This window comes from Vitis vinifera, chromosome 6, assembly GCF_030704535.1.
Source record: "Vitis vinifera cultivar Pinot Noir 40024 chromosome 6, ASM3070453v1".
NCBI lineage: Eukaryota > Viridiplantae > Streptophyta > Magnoliopsida > Vitales > Vitaceae > Vitis > Vitis vinifera.
This window is the reverse complement of record NC_081810.1, coordinates 5,748,390-5,766,999: the sequence shown is the minus strand read 5'-3', so window position 1 is coordinate 5,766,999 and position 18,610 is coordinate 5,748,390. Positions and strand designations below refer to the sequence as shown.

Below are 18,610 nucleotides of genomic sequence, written 5' to 3'. Positions count from 1 at the left end.
ATATTTTGGTTTTTTCTAATTAGTAAAAAGTTTACAATAAGTCATGAAAAAGTAGAAAAACAAATAACCTAAATTCTAAAACAATAGTTTTAAGCAAAAAGCTAACAAAACAAATACCAGATTATCAAGTAAAAAGTATTAAATTTTATCAACACCCTCTTGAATGGGAAACTTAATTCCAACCAGAATTCAGGGAGCTTGGGTCAAGCTGTAGAGGAAGCCTTTGTTGAGTTGGTTTCGGCTGAAATCTTCAAGGCCCGGCCCTACCCATCTTATCCCTTGGAGACAGCCCCATTTGGAGAGGCCTAGTGGCTGTTGGGGTTGAGTGCAGATTTAAGACATGGGTCCCGTCCGGAAGCCCTTTTAACCTAGTGCTGTGGTGCTGTGGATCAATCTGAGATATTGGAAAGCTCTGTTAAGTCCCAAACATAGTTATATAGGCAAGAGACATATCCACGTGTGCCCCCTCATTGCTTTAGCACCAATCCGCTCCCAACTTTCCTGCTGTAATGTGCTACGCATTTAACACCATTTTGTTGGTGCTCTTCAATGATGATGGCTCAAGACTTTCCTTCCATACACACAAGTCAAACTTCTCCCCACAAGCACAAGCACAATTCCACCCAACCTATGCAGATCTCATTAGCTCAACTTCCTTTTCTTTCTTGAAAAAGAACATCAATAATGTCACATTACACAAGCTGAATACAGATGAAAAGGGAGATAAGACACATCCTCCTGAAAAAGAAATATATATAATAGAGATACAATTACGCCTCAACCCAAAAAGGAGGGAAGAAAAAAGGACGTAACTTGCACACATCCCCTTCTCTCCAGGCTGTTTTTTATTCTTCTTTTTTCTTTTTTCTTTCTTATAAGATTGCCAAGCTGTTTTCTAATCCAAGGAGATATACCAGTTTGGGTTACCTCACGGGGACTGTTGTCAACAGAAGTTGATTTTGAATACATTAGTGAGAACATGAACTGTACAGTCATTCAACAAAATACAAGAACCGCCTGAGTTGCTGGATCACTGCCAAGCTGCCTGCCAAATATTTAGATAGAAACGAGAGCAGTTTATGCCAAGTTCTTCCATGTCCTTTTCTACTAGGTATATAGTGGGGAAGCTGATGGCCTTGGATAAGCAATAGCAGTAGTGGGCTTTTCTTTCTTGGCATAGTCTGCGCTTTGTGGATGAGCAGAAGGTATAACAGGTTTTTCTTTCCTAGCATCATCTGCACTTAGAGGATAGGGGGTAGCAATAGGAGGTTTTTCATTCCTGACATCATCTGCACTTCGTCTTCTATGCTTCATCCCACCACTTCGGTTGTTGGTGATTTCTGGTTCCTTGCAGTCCTGGAGCTGCTCCAATGCTGTTACAACCTCAGTCATAGTTGGCCTGAACTTGGCTTCTGTAGATAGGCAGCGTAATGCAAGGTTAGATGCCTTATGGGCTCCCTCCAGTGAGTACTGACCCTCAAGACGGTTGTCCAGAATACGGAAGATTTTGCGTTTGTTGGCCAGGTAAGGCTTAGCCCATTCAACAAGATTGTGTTCTCCAGAAGGCCGATTCTTGTCCACTGCTCTTCGACCAGATAACATTTCCAGGAGAACAACTCCAAAACTATATACATCACTCCTGGCAGTCAGATGACCTAAAATAAGTAGAAGTGGGGTCATTATCATAAGAAACAATATATGAAGAGATAAAGAAAACATAACAATAGCAGCCCCTGACAACCCAATATTGAATACTCCATAAATACTTGACAAAAAGCAAATCACTGAAATCACATCAGTTGATAAAAAATGAAAGGAAGGAGCATGGATTCGACCTTCATCTACTGCACATCCCTCAGATGATAATAAATTCCAAACAGTATTCACCCGTGAAACAAAGAAGTGCATTGAATGATACCTGTGGCTAGATATTCTGGAGCTGCATATCCATAGGTCCCCATGACCCTAGTAGAGACATGACTTTTGTCACCTGTTGGACCATCCTTGGCCAGTCCAAAATCAGAAAGCTTTGCATTGTAGTTCTGTGACAAAGTGTTATAATAGGAATCAGTGGAAAGAAGCAAGTAAATTTTCTGGAATTCATCAAATGCAACCATGAAGGAGTGTGAAGTCTATCTGCTTCACTGGTCACATACTGAATCAAGCAGGATATTTGAAGTTTTGAAGTCCCGATATATCACTTTCGTTTCAGCACTATGAAGAAAAGCAAGGCCCTTTGCAGCACCAAGAGCAACCTTCAGGCGGAGATTCCAAGAAAGAGGTTGGAAGTAAGAGCCCCCTGTTACAACAAAAGCAATATTAATGAGTTGGTCATCGAACATTATAAAACTCGGTTTTGTTCATTAAGTGGGTCATGAACCAAGGGGTGGATAGGAAGAACTCACTCCTGAATAGATGATTCTCCAAGCTGCCTCGTGGCATGAATTCATACACCAGAAGCCGGTGTTCATCCTCTGAGCAGAAACCAATTAGTTTCACAAGATGAGGATGATAAAGCTGCCCCAGATAATTAACTTCTGCCTGTAGGATCACCGGTACCATAAGAGATTGAGAAAATGGTATGACTTAGCAAACCATCCTACATAATGTAGAGTCCTAAGCAAGGAGAATTAAAACTCACCAACCACTCCTTGTGACCTTGGAAACTTTCCAGGTTAAGCCTCTTCACAGCAATAACCATGCCAGTTCCAGGCCTGGCAGCAGCAAATGACTGTTCATCAATCCAACCCTTAAAAACTGAACCAAAACCACCTTCTCCCAACACGCTGTCAGGGCGGAAATTCCTGGTAGCCATTTTGAGCTCAGAAAATGTGAAATTCTTCAAATTTGGGGACTGCAAGATGTCACCCTCACTTCGAGGAGTTGGAGGCACTGAAGCCACGGAGACCTTGCTACTTGTACTGTTTTGTTCATTTCCATCAGTGCTAACATATTTTGAACTCCCCCCTGCACAAGACAATGGACAACATCTATAAAAGTTAGTTTTTACACACATTTTACTAGTCTAAATAAATCCTGTCCTATAGAGCTTGATCATCCATTATTTTTTTCAACAAAAGCCATTGAGGTCCAGAAACAATTAACTCAAAAAACTCTAAACCAAATCTATATCTTCCAGTAACCCCCACTTCCTCTCGTCTGGAGGAATATAGCTTCCATAAGTTGCAAAAGTTCAATCAAAATACCACTCTTCTATGATTCACCTTAACAAACAACATTTGGGTTAAGTGTCTCTGCATCAATAAATATTAACCTGTTTGGTTGTTACAAAAACCAGAGGAAAAAAAGTATACATATATGAAGTTCTATAGTTTCTGCTGCTTATTTCCTAAGAGGAGGAAATGTCAATTTAGCCAATACAATACATAAGTGAGTTTTTTTATCTGGTTACAAGATCCAACACCACAGAATTCGTAAGGTTTCACTTTGCTTTTCTTCTCCTCCTGTTCCTCAGCAACAAAAGGAGCAAAAGGAAATAGAAAGAGTGGAATAACATGTTGTGGTCACTCACTCCATGAAATAGTTATCAACCTACAAAAGAGGCCAATAGGCAAATTTTCTAACATATCAAGAAATCTGATTCCTTTCATTTCATCACTATTGATTGAATTACTTTCTCTTGAGACTATGGGTCCAAACACAGTGTAAAGCTCGTACCCATATAAAAAAAGCAAAGTTCAAAGTGGAAAACAAGGAATTTTAGGAAAAGGTAGCAGCACAGAGAAAAACCAAACCTCAAAATAGAATCTCCAATTAGGGTAACAAAAACCACCCAAAAATATTCAGTTAACCCAAATCAAAATTTAACGGCCAGACCAACAAAAATCAATAAATACACTACAGTATTGTTGTTAGCTACCAGGAAAGAGCCGACAAATTTGAGTAATACCTGTGTGGCATGGGCTCTCAGCCTTGATTCTAGCACTTAGACAAACCCCCATGGAAAGTTATTTCCCAGAAAACAAACAACCCCTCTTGCCTTCCTCCTTCGCCAAAGCGTTCTCTGCCCTACAAATCACAAGCATAAAACTTACGGCTTTGCCCAGCTTTATGAGACTTGAACAAAAAAACATGAAAAGAAGCAGATCTGGGTCCGAAAATCTAGAACTTCTCTTTCAAGACAGAGAGATAGGTTTCTTATACGGACACAGACCTCTCCCGCAGAAATGCTTTGGGTACTTTCAAATTCAATTGAAAAGCAAAACCCAGATGCGAAAACACGAGAAATCCAAAATCCACCTCTTTTTTTGTGAACCCAACCCCGTATTACAAAACCCCGGCAGAGAAAGAAAGGAGTTTTCGCTCCAGTGCTTGTCTTGTTGCTCTAAGTTAGAGATGGAAAAAAGAGAAAAAGATAGTTTGACTGGGGTTGAGCTTTGGTACACTAATACAGCTCGAGCTGGAGAGAGAGAGAGAGAGAGAGAGAGAGAGAGGGAGAGGGGAGGGGGGTGTGGGAAGGTGAGGGGAATAGCATTAATAGCGGGTCGTCGTGTTGCTGGTCCCCAGATCCTCAAAGCTCAGCCATTTTATATATGTACAAATTGTTTTCTTCTCTTCTCTGAGCGTAGATATTGAGTGAGTAGGCATCAGATAAGCCCGCCCGCACAGCGCTGCTGTCATCCTGAGCCGTCCGATACCTTTTCAAGAACCCACTTCTCGATGCTTCAACATGGCTCCCCAATCCCTATCTTCGTTCGGCTCGCTCGGCTTTGCCCCCACATCCCCACCCCCACCCCCACCAAACCCTTGTTTTATTATCATTATTTGGAATTCTGAAATCTATTTCGTATTCACCTCCATCGCTGCTTCTACGTTCTCACACTGCATTATCTCCTGCCTCTACGCCACATATTTTTATGCTCTTCTTTCAACAAAATTATTTATCACATGAATAATTGTTGGATTTGCTTTTCCAATACATATATGAAATATTTATTCAAAAAAGGCATTTGAAAGGATGTGATTAAATGAATGTAAATATCTCTTAAAAGATAATATCTTCATGTTAGTTAGTTATAAAGCCATTGCTCTTTTTACTAAATCTAATCAACTATCCAATCATATCTAATACTCTTATTCAACATTTTCAGCTCAATATAGTCTTCCACGCTTTACTTAAGCCTAAATAGTAAATACTAAGACGACAATTGTCTTATAAATAAGTTCAATTACAAAATAAATCAATGGACACAAATATTCTGATAATATCATTGTAACTTTTTCATTTATTTTAAATTTTAAATTTATAAATGTATTATTTTAAAATATCTTCTTCCCTCTAATTTTCAGGTTTTATTTTTTAAAAAAGTTTAATTATAATATAGAAAGTAAATTAGAATTAAAATTTCTTAATTTATTTAACTCCATCATATTTATCATTATAAAATATCTTACTTATTAAATATATAAAATTAATAAATTTAAGTAAGTTAAACCAGTTGAGTCTTGATTGGATCACAAATTAGTTATTTTAACATAGGTCAATGAGTTGAATGATTTAATAGTTGGAATCCAACTCGTTTGTTAAGCTGGTTATATAAATGAAAATGATTATAACATAAATGCAATTATATTTAGTAGATGTTTGGTAAATTAATTTAATAATTTAAAATGATTTAATAATTTAATTTAAGTCATTAAGTATGTTTGATAAAATAATTTAAAATAATAAATAATTTTAAAAGTTTACATTTTTATTTTACTTTTTTATCCTTATTTGTTTTTAATTATCTTACGAATTTTTTTGTTACTTCACAACCTCATTATTATTCAATTTTATTTTCTTAATTATAATTTATGAAAATAAATATATCAATTTAACAATTTAAAATAAATTTTAAGTTTGTTATTAAATAATCTTAAAATTAGGTAATAAATTTTAAGTTAATAACTTAAATATTATTTAATTTAAAATTAACTTAAATTACTAAATAAGATATATTAAATTTTATTAAACACCTTTTTAATTTAAGTATTTTAAAGTTTATATCACTTTTTAAAATTATACTATGATAATGTTATGATACGAATAAAATCACATCTAATTCGAATCCGTTAAAATTCATACAATTTTTTAGTGTGACGGTGAGCTCACGGCTTGGGGCATCGTTGTGAATTAGAAGTCGTGGTTTAGAGCACATCATTGAAGGGTTGTCCCACAAAACATGGGGCTTGAGTCGCTCGACTCTTTCACCCCTTTTGTGGCCGCCACTTTTGAGCACGTGATGATTTTTAGACTTTCTATCTGCTTGGAACCTTCCAACACGAATTTATCTTCTAAGCTTGTTGAACGGGAACCATTATTTATGTTGTCTCTGTATACCTCCCTGTTCAAAATTCAAAGTTTTTTTTTTAATGAAAACATTAATTTTGTTTTGTCTCCTTTTTGTCCACTCAAATCAATATAATTCATAAATAAATGAATAAATAATTTTATACACGTACTTGACATGTCAAATGATTGATGTATTTGTATTTTTATACTATGATAAGACAATCTTTTTGTTGACATGTATTCTTATTTTAGTTGTATTTGGCCAGAATTTTCATTTTTTAAAAATTAATAATTATTATTATTATATTTTTTATAATTTATGAAGTCAAAATTGTAAAAATTGATTGAAAAATACAAAATAAATAAACTACCAAACCAAGAGGAAAAACCTTGTCAAGCATATAATTTATAAAAATAAATTCAGATGTAAAATTAGAGGTGTAACTTTCCGATTTGTTTAACCTAATCCACTTTTTAAATAGGTTTAGACAAGCAATTTAAATATTTGAGTTATAGTTAAGTTAATTTTTTATTTTTTAATTCTAACTTAATTTGAGTTGGATTTTAAGTAGAGTTCTCACAACTCAAGTCTATCTCTATTCGAGTTTATTATTTTGATAATACTTAAAATTGATATTATCTTATTCGATTTATTATGTTGATAATAAAAAATATTAAATTATAATTATATCTTATAATAGAAGATTATTTTTTAAAAAAAAAACTTTAGTTTCCTATATGAAAACAGTTTTTAAAAACAATTTTGTGTTCTCTATAATATATATATATTTGATAATTAAAAGTAAAAAAATAAAAAATAACTTTATGTTTATAAAAATATGAAACAAGAGTGCTTTTATAAAATATCTTTTAATTATTTTTATTTGTTTTATATGATTATTTAAAAAAAGTGATTAAAAAATAAAACATGACATTTAAAAAGTTGTTTTTAAAATATATTTAAAAATAAAAAAATAGATTAGAAACATTTCATATTTTTAAACAGATTTTTATTTTATAAAATATCAAAAAACAATTCTTAAAAATTGTTTTAAAAACTATTTTTGTAACCTTAATTTTTACATAAAGATATATGAATTTAATTTTATTCTTTATTATTATTTTAAAATTTTATCACACTTATTATTTATATTTTAGTATAAATATATAAAAATATAACTTTATCAATCCGAGTTCAAAAAATGATATTGACTTATACTTCTATTGAATGTCTTTAGATTAGCCCTCGGGTTAGGTTAGACTCGAACTAATTATTTATTACTTCTATTAAGCTAAGATTAAACATTAACCCCAACCAACACAAAAGTTGCAATCCTAAGCTCTAAGCCAAAACATACGTAGATCGAATTCAATGGTTGACCCCAACAGTTATTCCACTTAAAGATTGGGGAAACGTGCCGTAAAATTACGGTCAATGGTTCACCAGATTCAAACTTCCAAAAGTCAAATAAAAATCCAAAGCAATCAGCTGTTGCATCACTCTGAGTCTCACACGTTAAACTTCACATTGCTTAATAAATTTTTCATCTACTCTTCGTCCATTTTTATTTTTATTTTTTCAAAAATTATAAATACGAGGTCCGAAACCACAGCCATGTTTCTCGATTTTGAAAAGTCTAGTAACCAAACAATGCCCGTGAAATCCACCCAACCAAACACATGAGGTAATTACCTTTTTCTGCGGATGACGTATCCTCTGCTGTATGGCTTACGAACTGTCAGTCAAAGATCGAATCTCCGCTCTTCATTCTTTGGACTTTTTTTTTCTCACTTTGTCATCAATCATTTCACCTTCAAAAACCGCCTTGTTTACGAAAAGCCAACAAATCTTAGCTGTGATTATCCAGATTCTTTTGACTTCCAGTCCACGCTGGACCCACCGAAACAAAAGCCAATGAATCGACCCCAAGTGAGAAGCCCCTGGAGCCCACCTAGGCGCGGCGCGGCTACTGAGCCGCTAAGCCAGCCGATTCGGAAGTGTGCCGTTGGGGCTCCGCCGTGGACCACTAGGAGAATTAGAAAGCAACTAAAAAGTGGAGGATAGAAGAGTACTTTGGCATTCTTTATTTGATTAAACAAATAATAAAATCAAAACGCGGCGTTTTAATTGGGGGTTTGATCTCAATGCTTAGAATTTTAAGTAATGATAAATTAGTGGCATAATATAAAGTGCGAGCAAGACATTAGTCAATAGGTTGGCTATCTGGGTAATTATGGACGAGATTGACGGCAACCAAACCATGCGTTTGGTACGTCTTCATGACACGTCGGATGTTTGATTATTAATATTTGCCCAAATTAGGGTTCAGAGACTTATGTTTGATGTTCTCATATTAATTTTTTAATGAAAAAAATATTATTTTTAGTAGAAGATAATATATGGATATGATGACGGTGTATTTTATTGTGTATAAAAATTATTTTATATTGCCGACTGTTTCATTTTTGTCATGTATGGAATTAGAACCATATCTTGTACAGGGTGGCCGACTTATTTTCAGGCGAGCATAAACAATTATTTTTAATGACTACTTTTGGAAAGAGTTGAAAAACTTAGCCAAATCATTATTTTCACAAGTCAAAATTTGAAAATTGGTTTAGGGTTGTCTGAGAGCTATTAAAAAAAAATATTTAAAGGTTAAACATAGTTTAAATATTTAAATAAAAATCTCAATCGTTACTTTCTAACAATCCACCTGTCCTTATTTTCACTGTAATTAAAATTATTCTTGTTTTTAATAAAAATATTTTAAAAATAAATGATAAAAAACAATAATAATAATCGTTCATTTAAATCGCCATGGTATGAAAAAAGAAAAAGAGTGAAGTGGTGTTTGTTTTTTTGGCTTTTTGCTGAAAACCATTTAGTTTTAGAATTTAGGTTGTTTGTTTTTTTACTTTTTCATGACTTATTATAAACTTTTTACTAAATAAAAAAAGTCAAAATATGTGACTTTTTCTAAATAGAAAAAATAACACAATGATTTTTTTTTACTTTTTAATACTTAATAGAAATAAAATACTATAAAAACAAATAACCTAATATTTAATACTATTAAGTATTAAGATTCTATTTAAAATTAAGTAAAAAAAATACTAGTAGTCACATACTAGTAGTCAACGCTTTAATGCAATTTTGGAATAAAAAGATGGGGAGAGGAGAATAGTAAGGGTCAGTAGAAAGGGACAAAGCTCATAGTGAGTGGGGCATACCCCATTTTGTCTACCACTATAATATGGTCAATTTCTCACCCCATCTGGGTGGTACCACGGCTCTTTTGGCCTTTTCATTTTAACCAGGAAAAAAAAAAAGGGGAAAGAAGGGGTCAACAGTACTCTCCCCCTGCCCAATCACCTGAAAGAAGGTTATGCAAAAAGACAATTTTACAATTGGTAACTTGCAACTTGCTACACGCCTCCAGGCTTTTTCTTCTAATCCCCCTTTTTTTTTTTAACTCCTTTAGATCTCTCTTTCTTCAGAGTAATTCAAGCTATTGGAATGTCTCTGTCACATTGTGTAGGGATCAATTAGAGGTCTCCAGAAAATTGTGTTTATTCCCAAATGCCCTCCATCTCCCTGACAGTTACACCCTTGTCATCTGCTCCAAAAAATTTTGATCATGACATGCGATGAGACGTTTTGACAGAATATCTATATGCCGTTTTGATGGGTCTCGTGCAGTCAGCAGACTCAGCACACGACCCTACCTGATTATAAGAGGCTGAGCAAGGAAACTTCCTCCTGATCTTCCTGGTCGCATCCGAATGAACAAGGAATGCGGGGTGGCCACCCACAGAATACAAACAGCATTTATTTATATATGCTAACAGATACAACAAAATTCACATATAGTGCACCCGCTTTCTTTATTTGTGGCAATAATAGTCTGGTTTTATTATAAGATTTTTAAGATGTTATGATACGGTTCCACAAAAAAGAAGCAGACTCGTGTCCGATCTTTATTTGAGTTGAAAACAAAGATGGGTCCTCACCTCAACAGACATGAAAAAGGGAAGATTATAATACTGGGAGACGTCCAGCTAACCTCTAGTTCCAGGACACCAAGACTACAAAATTACAGCTTAAGTTGCTCAGCCAGCATTTTTGAAGGACAGTAGAGGGACCGTCCAGACTTTAAGCACTCTTCTTTACAGTGGCAGACTTGATGATGTCGATGAACTCCGGCTGGTTAATGGAAAATGGATAAGACGAGCATAAGTCTCTAAAGTTTGAAAGATGACCAAGTAGATTATAATAATATATAACTTGTAAGCAATAAATAACCGTACCTTTAAGGAAGCTCCACCAACCAAAAAACCATCCACATCTAGTTGCGTTGTCAATTCTTTGCAGTTTGCTCCATTTACAGAACCTGCAATTGGTGTGCATTGAAGTAAAGAGAACATGAATAGGCATAGAGTCCCTCCCTCCCTCCCTCTTATCACACTCTCCTATGTGCACAGACACATACAATTGGCAAGCCTTTTATGTTACATACAAATACACAGCAAGAAAATCCCTTGCATACTTTTATAACTTTCCAAAGCATAGAAGGCTGACCAGATAATGTGGATGGAATGATGACATATAGTACTAAGGGTGCAAACTTGATCCAGTCCAAAAGCCCTGACAAACACTCATAGCTTGAGTTGGACAGCTTAGTTCTTAAGGAAGCCCAATCTGGTTAAGCTAATTACATGATGGATTAGTGCTTTTTAGACTGATTGAACCTGAAACCAGACCACTGAGCATTCCAATTGCATAAAGAAAGGATACTCCTCTTTCCCTGATAATGTAGAACATCAGGGGTTAGATGGCCATTGGTTTCCTTGCAAGGCTTCCTTTATACTAGAAGTTGACATTTGAAATTAAAGATCTCATCTGTCAAAGCCAACACTAAATTAAAACCAACACAATACAGTGGTTAGATTATGATCCTTTGGGGCTATTTGCTGAGTTCAAGTTGAAAATATTAGTAATGATTGATCATAGGTGATTGGTAAACCATGTACCTGAACCGGTTTGCGATTATATGTTTGACATCTAGTTTAGGAGGAAACAGAGTTCTGCCTACCGCTATCTCCAAGACACTCTTTTTTGTCCTTTCTGGTCCCATTTGGCTTGTTTTTGTGTCTACCCTGTATGTACTTGATCATGTTTCCTCCTCCCCTTGATGTAATTTTTATTCAACTAGGGAGAAAAATAAAATAACACCAACTTATTCACCCTTATAACATTAATAATATACATAAGAGACTTCCATTCTGAAAAACTTGTTTTTACTGGATAATTAGCATGTTTTCATTTAATGGATAATATGGGTATGGAAATGGATGTGAAACAGGATGATACCTCCGTAAATAATTCTAGTTGATGCAGCAACTTCATCTCCAGCATTATCATGAAGCCATTTCCTCAATTCACAATGGACCTGACACATATAAACACTGATTCTGTAACAAGATATTGGCCTGAAGCGACTTTATAAAACATTATCTTTAGAAAATGAATTAATGCAAAATTAGAAATCGTTGAAAATAAAATATGATATAAATATACACACACATAAGCCGCCAGGATGAGGAGCCAGAACTGCCTAGGGATTGCTGGGCATCACTAAGTTTCCCATAAAGCAGTGGTGGCAGTGGTGGCAATGGTGGGCCCAGATTTTGGTTCAGGAGGGGCACTGTTTAAAAACTTAAATACTAATTGTAATCCTTATATGATTAGTACATTTATAATTCTTCCCCAAGTATTTTCATATTTTAAAATATCACATAATAGCTTTATTATTAAGGCTATTAAATATTTGTCTCTTCATATATACAATCAAGTAATTTTTCATCTATTATTCTTTTACACGGTTATGTAATCAAAGTTCCACAAATATAAAAGAAATATCAAAATTGATTAACAAATTTAACAAGATTATGCAATCAAAGTTCTACAAATAAAAGATAGATGATATTAAATTACAAATTAAAAAAATTCTAATAACATATTATAGAGAAAAGTTGAAAGAAATATCAAGATTTTTCCGATGTAGACATGACTATTAACAAATTCAATAATTTTAATAATTCGATAGGATGTTTGAGAAATATAAGAAATGCAAATAGCAGTCATAGATAAAAGAATTAATAACAAATTTTTGTAAAATTTTTGAAAAAATGACATAAAAATATTTAAATAGAGAGTTGTTAAGATTTTTTATTAGAATTTTTGGGCAAAAAAAATCTAAAATGCGCTTAGGTCCTAGAATTAGGGTAAGTTGGTCTCAGATTTAAAACATGATGTGTATCACTCAATTTCTCTCTTCTTTCTTTTTTGTTTTTTTCCCTGTCAAAATGCATCTAGAGATTCTATTTAGAGTAGGAAGAGAGGAGTGAATGTAGATGACTTATTGGTAGTATTAAGGTTTACCTACTACCTAGAAAGAAGCAGTTTTATGAGGGAATTAGGTTTTGTATCCTAATATGGGAATTGATTTTTTGCATTAATCAGGTGGGGGGAGGAGCCACTATGATGCTGTGCCTGATGAACTGTGCAGAGATTGCCCGGCACAGTAAATCAGGTTGCAACCACCTTAAGGTGGAATACAGAGGCACTTATTAACTACCTTCAAGCTATTTATCCTTTAAATTCTCAACATTGTTTTCCTTTTCTCAGAAAAAAATGAAGTGAGTGGTCCAGCAGAAATTCAGATTTATGAAGATCAGAGTAATTAAATCAGAAAATGTTTGCCCTAAAATATCCCTGAGCTTAGACCTAGTTCGGTTGTGGGAGTCAGGTTGCTGACCATCTAGTTCCAATCTTAAACCCCATGCTAACCCATACCCAGCCAAACTCATTAATAAGTGGATTGAAAAGTTCAAAGCTAAAGACAATAACCAACCCTCAAGGACAAATCATATGCCAACCTACTAATTTATCAGTTTTAAAATCTCTTCTGTGAGAGAAGAGGAGTTGGGCTAGGGTGTATATGGGAAAGGAGTCCTCTTCGCTTTTAGGCTTTTTGGAATGGCTTGCGGGTCCTTAAGGACTGGTGAGGTTGTTTGTTCATGTGTTTTTTGTTTTTAGGCTGCTTTGTATATTTCTTGTATGCTTTGTGGCTTTTCGCCCTTTAATATCTCTTCTGCTTCTTGTGTGTAGTGGATCATGCATAGTACTAATAGGCATATATTAGATATTGTTTTTTCAACCCAAATCCTAACCAATTACCAAGTATTCGAATTCTACAAGTCACAAGTAAGTTCATGGATTAATTAGGTTGTTGGGCACCATATATACCAAACCTAAAACAAAAAAACCATACATTCACACAATGTACCTTACCAATAGAAGAAATGTAGAACAACCAAGTTCTTGTTGATGCCAACCCTAAAAACCAAAAACCATACATGTACACAATGTACCTTACCAGTAGCAGAAATGTAGAATCACCGAGTTCTTTGCTACAATTACATTGCTGTACTAAAAATATTAGATAGAGAAGGCTGTTAATGTAGATAAGGCCAAAAGGGCTTTTTCATGCACATACCTACTCACTATTTATAAGTGATTAAAAATGGAATACTCTTTCAGTAATCAGACTAGCCCAATATGTCAGCAAGTTTTCAACATTCTGGTCATTGAAAGAGATCAGTATTCAATGAACTATAATCATAGGGTAATTATCCTGATAGGGCTGGATTAGAGATTCCGGTTTAACAATAACTGAACTATAACATGCTTTCCAGCATAAAGATCCTTGTTAATGAAATGACAAATTCAATAACAACCCAGACTTACTTCCTGTGCCTGAGCAGGGGTTGCAACCTTTCCAGTGCCAATGGCCCAAACAGGTTCATAAGCCAAAACAATATTATCCCAGCTTGACACTTTTTCTGAAAGAGAAAATAGCAAATTATTCATCAAACATATCCGTTCATAGAGAACACATACAGCTAGAAAAAAGGGATATGGCACAATTACAAATTCATGTAGCATTAAAAATGGAAAATTCTGGAACCTCCGTAGTTGATAATAGAATGTTATTTCCTAATGACAAGTGCTAGAAAACAAAAGAGAAGACCAAATCCATTAAAATATGACAAAAACCTGACTAGATGGAGGAGTTAAAGTATCACATATATTTAAACATCCACCAATGCTTTGTGGGTGATGGGGAAACATGTACCTGCAATCGCTTTAGTTTGTGCAGCAACAACAGCCATTGTAGATCCCGATTCTCGCTGCTCAAGAGTCTCCCCAACACAAGCAATCACTTTCAAGCCTTGGGAAAGTGCATATGCAACTTTATCTCCAACAAACTGCATTCACAATTATAAAGAACAGATACACAAAGGCAGATGACACATCATCAACAATAAAAGCCTAAGCAAAAAGTTGACGTGCAAAGATTAAAGCTGCATATGTGTCACTGCACCATAGTTTACCTCATTTGATTCAGCTAAAAGACTTCTTCTTTCAGAATGACCAAGAATAACCCAAGGAATGCCCAAATTGACAAGCATCTCAGCACTGTGCAAAATGAGACATCAGTTTCACGTTTAACAATTTAAACTGCATATAGCCCAATTACCAATTCACAAAAATATATCAGAATCAAATAAAGCAAACTGTAAAGAAAGATTAACTTGCAGTGACAAAATAAACCTTAAAAAATAAAAATCTAATCAATTGATTAATATATGATTCTTGTTTCAAATGAATGAAGATATTGATACGCAAACTCCAGTAAAGATAACATGTGATATAAGCCTTTTCTTTATTTTCTTTTTAAATCCTTTTTCAAAGAATACTCAACCAACCCTTTGATGAGAGGGTCAAACCCACCAAGAACATTAACTTGGGAGGAACAAGGAATTGGTGGAAGGCATGAGGGACAAACGCCAAATTCTTTAAATTTAAAATTTTTTAATAGAAAAGTATACAATAAACTGGTTATTGCAAGACAAACCAAAAAGATCACAATTGAAACACAATCATAAAAAGTTTAAAATCAAAGGTTAAACTACAGCATGACAAGGTAGCACATTAATTAATCTTCTGTTAACCAGCAAGCTGGCAGTGACAACCTCCTTAACAGTCATACTCTTAAGTCTCTAACAAAACTATACAAATGACAGTTCTTTCTAACAAGCCTTTCATAATCAAATAAAACTTTATCATTCACAAATAAAAATATTAATGCCAGGACAGCCAAAAGGAGAGCAATGAAAGAGAGTAAAAATTTTTAGTAGAAAAGTATAAAATAAACTGGTTATTGTAAGACAAACCAAAAGGATCACTATTGAAACACAGTCATAAAAAGTTTAAAATCAAAGGTTCAATAATAGCATGACAAGGTAGCACATTAATGAATCTACTGTTAACCAGCAAGATGGCAGTGACAACCAAGGACAGCCAAAAGGAGGGCGGTGAAACAGAGATTATAGGAATAGTATAAAAACATACCTGATCTCACCAGTGAAAGCACCTCCTCTCCGAATCCAACAGTTTTGTGCCGCAACTTGGAAATCAGACCTTAATAAACTTTTTACCAAAGGAAGAAACACAAATGGAGGACTTACCACAACCTCTGCAACAAAACAATGTTTCACCACATAAAAACTTGAAGACAAACAATACCAGTTAAAAGCACTATAAAATGACAAAATGAAAGAAAATAGAGTGAGAAACATGGATTGTATAAAAAAAAAATTACTTTAAAATATATATATATTGAAGTGGCCTATTGAACAAAAGGAAATATCCTTCTTTTAGTTAACAAACTAGCTTATGAAATTCTGACCTTTGCCAACTTTACCTACACCACAAAGGTTGGGAAAATTTTCCCACTACACAATTACTGGTGATTGAAATGAGGTAAAATAAGGACATGATGCTTGCTAGTTTGGGAAATTTTGTAAACCATACTCTGATGCATCCCATTCAGTGGTCAATGAAATATGACATAGAAACTGCACAACTCAACTCACCCACAATGTCTTCGGACGGAACTTCAGCCTCATTCAAAACAGTAACAATCTTCTTCACCTCCTCAACTGTTCCATTCTGCATTGATATTAAATTAAAAACTTTAACCCATCATTCATTCAATAATTTACACATAATTCAGTGGTGGTTTCTCAAGCTGTGTCCAATAGACAAGAAAATGGGTCCCCCAGACTACAAGTAGGGAAGGGGCTTATGGAGTGCTATAATCCAACATTAACCTAACCCCACTTTTCAGTTTCTCACTTTTTTGAAATCAGCATCATCATGGGATACAATATTGACTGAGATCTAAAGAAACATGTTTAAAAAAGTCACATGTTCTCTAACTCAACTGATCATCCTATTTAACTAACATGCAAATGACTAAAGTTGGACAGATTAAATCTTAAAGCGTGCTAAATGAACTGGCAAAAATGTTTCTCAATCAAATTCTTTATTTTTTGCGACGGCAAGATCTGTCATAAGCAACGTAAATCAAATCCATAAAAGAAATCGATGACTAGAAACCCTTGCATGCAAATCCGAGATTCAAGATCAAATTTTTTCTTGAGTCAAAGGTCTAAATTACTCAGCTTTCATGGTCCTCTCCTACTCGATAAGCCCTTCCTACTCAACAGTTTTCCGGTATTGTTCCTTCAAAAATTGAGGTGGGAAAAATACATATCTTCGATATCCCATATTTCAAGTTTTTTTTTAAAAAAAAAAAGGAAGGAAAAAAGAAAGATCCACTCTTCTCAAATTTTTAAGAGTGTGGATCGATCATTGTTCTCTCGGATTCCAAACACAGAAAAATCGAGGATTCAAAAGCTCAGATTCATTCGTTTTTCCATCGTTTTCTTGGCAACCAAACAGAAAATGAGTAATTCGGAAGATGACTTCGAAAGTAAAACAGAACCGAGGATCAGAGACATACGCATTTCCAGTTGCCGCCGATGAAAAACTTTCTCCCCATTTTTCAAACCGCTAACGATGAAATACCGAAACCACAGGTCCACAGCCCACCGACAGATAAAGCAGAGAGTTGAGTTTGGCTCTACGGGTTTTTTTTATTTTTTACCCTTTTTTATATATTTTTTCTTACTTTTTTTTTTTAAATCGCTTTTTTTCCTAACATTTCTGGAACCAAATGGAGGATAACTATGAAATTATCATTAAATTTATTTTTTAAATTAGTTTTTATACTGATTGGTGTCACAGTGTCAGTGACGCCACACTTTTAAGCATGCGCTTCCACGTAATGCTCTGACGTGTTATCTTCCTTCCCAAAAGTGGCACGAGTCATGACTGCCCATTATTATTATTATTATTTTTTATCTTTTCTACTACTAATAGTCCCATACTTCTAAAATGAATCATTTTTTAAATTTCCCTGATTATTTTATTTTATTTTTTACATTTAATTCTCCACTAGTCTTTTCAAGTCCATATTTTATAAAGTTAGTGGACTTGAAAAGATGGTTGGAGTCAATTTATTGTAAGTTAATTATTATTATTTATTTGTTATTAATAATGTATATATATATTTTACCTTTTTTTTTTTTTTTTTTAACAATGGTGTTTTGGGCCCAAAAATAAATTAATTGAAAGTTCATATATCATGCATATTTAAGCATAAGATCCAAATAAAGTGTAAAAAGCCCAATTGGGCCCAAAAATTGACCAAATGTCTATACATAATGCACATTTAAGCCCAAAACCCAAATAAAGTGTAAAAATTAAGTTGAAGGATATTATCCTTCATTAATCTTTAAAATACCTTTAATCTCTACATAGGCACATAATGAGTGTAAATTTCAATTTTTTTTTTGTGTTTTTTTTTATTTTCTATTCCCAATTAAGTATTACTCATTTCTATTTTCTTTTTTTTTTTAAAGATATTGAATCATTTTACTCTTATTATAAGTAAGGATAAAAATTTTAATATAAAATTTAATGGATAATCAATGAATGAAATTTAATTCTTTTTATTATTCTCATATAAAAAATAGTACGGTTTTCAATTTTTATTTTTAAAAATAGTTTTCATTTTTTAATTAAATGTTTTTTCAAAAATAAAATATAAAAATATAAATCTTATTACCATTTTTTTAGAAAATATTTTTTAAAATAGCTTTTGAACGTAATTTTTCTTTATTTATAATTTAAAATATAAAATAATGTTAATTTTCAATTATTTATAAAATTTTTGTAAAAAAACAATGAAAAATCCAAATGGTTAAAATAGAATTATTATGGTTGCATGAATAGTGGTGCAATAAAGACCAAAAAAAGCTTATGTGAAAGGTCAATAA

The 18,610-nt window shown here is 33.6% G+C and overlaps 2 protein-coding genes across 4 annotated transcripts; both read right to left on the bottom strand.

Annotated features, from left to right (window-relative positions):
- Positions 1–617: 617 nt before the first annotated feature.
- On the bottom strand, positions 618–4,631 carry LOC100253466 (probable serine/threonine-protein kinase PBL9). Of its 2 annotated transcripts, none has more exons than XM_010652712.3 (7): positions 4,175–4,631; positions 3,911–4,029; positions 2,642–2,967; positions 2,406–2,541; positions 2,157–2,299; positions 1,919–2,042; positions 618–1,655 (listed from the first exon to the last, which is right to left on the bottom strand). In XM_010652712.3, exons 2-7 carry the CDS (start codon positions 3,960–3,962, stop codon positions 1,108–1,110), a joined length of 1,329 nt encoding a protein of 442 aa, XP_010651014.1. In that variant the 5' UTR covers positions 3,963–4,029; positions 4,175–4,631; the 3' UTR covers positions 618–1,107. The 2 variants fall into 2 exon arrangements, with proteins under 2 accessions (XP_010651014.1, XP_002283646.2); XM_002283610.5 differs by having other exon boundaries at positions 4,261–4,630.
- A 5,547-nt stretch (positions 4,632–10,178) lies between these two features.
- On the bottom strand, positions 10,179–17,469 carry LOC100248352 (triosephosphate isomerase, cytosolic). Of its 2 annotated transcripts, XR_009465835.1 has the most exons (10): positions 17,233–17,461; positions 16,301–16,376; positions 15,777–15,900; positions 14,756–14,840; positions 14,497–14,629; positions 14,109–14,203; positions 11,670–11,748; positions 11,330–11,507; positions 10,607–10,689; positions 10,419–10,502 (listed from the first exon to the last, which is right to left on the bottom strand). XR_009465835.1 is itself a non-coding variant. In XM_002283635.5 (9 exons), the coding sequence occupies exons 1-9, from the start codon at positions 17,269–17,271 to the stop codon at positions 10,452–10,454; spliced, it is 765 nt and encodes a 254-aa protein (XP_002283671.1). In that variant the 5' UTR covers positions 17,272–17,469; the 3' UTR covers positions 10,179–10,451. The 2 variants fall into 2 exon arrangements, 1 of the variants encoding a protein (XP_002283671.1); XM_002283635.5 differs by lacking the exon at positions 11,330–11,507 and having other exon boundaries at positions 10,179–10,502; positions 17,233–17,469.
- Positions 17,470–18,610: the final 1,141 nt, after the last annotated feature.

Coding starts and splice junctions, on each gene's coding strand:
- LOC100253466 (XM_010652712.3), bottom strand. CDS start 3,962: ATGGGGGTTTGTCTAAGTGCTAGAATCAAGGCTGAGAGCCCATGCCAC. Junction 2,542..2,641: donor AAGGTCACAAGGAGTGGTTG/GTGAGTTTTAAT, acceptor GTGATCCTACAG/GCAGAAGTTAATTATCTGGG. Junction 2,043..2,156: donor CAAATATCCTGCTTGATTCA/GTATGTGACCAG, acceptor ACTTTGTCACAG/AACTACAATGCAAAGCTTTC.
- LOC100248352 (XM_002283635.5), bottom strand. CDS start 17,271: ATGGGGAGAAAGTTTTTCATCGGCGGCAACTGGAAATGC. Junction 16,377..17,232: donor TCGGCGGCAACTGGAAATGC/GTATGTCTCTGA, acceptor ATATCAATGCAG/AATGGAACAGTTGAGGAGGT. Junction 15,901..16,300: donor TCCGTCCGAAGACATTGTGG/GTGAGTTGAGTT, acceptor GTTTTGTTGCAG/AGGTTGTGGTAAGTCCTCCA.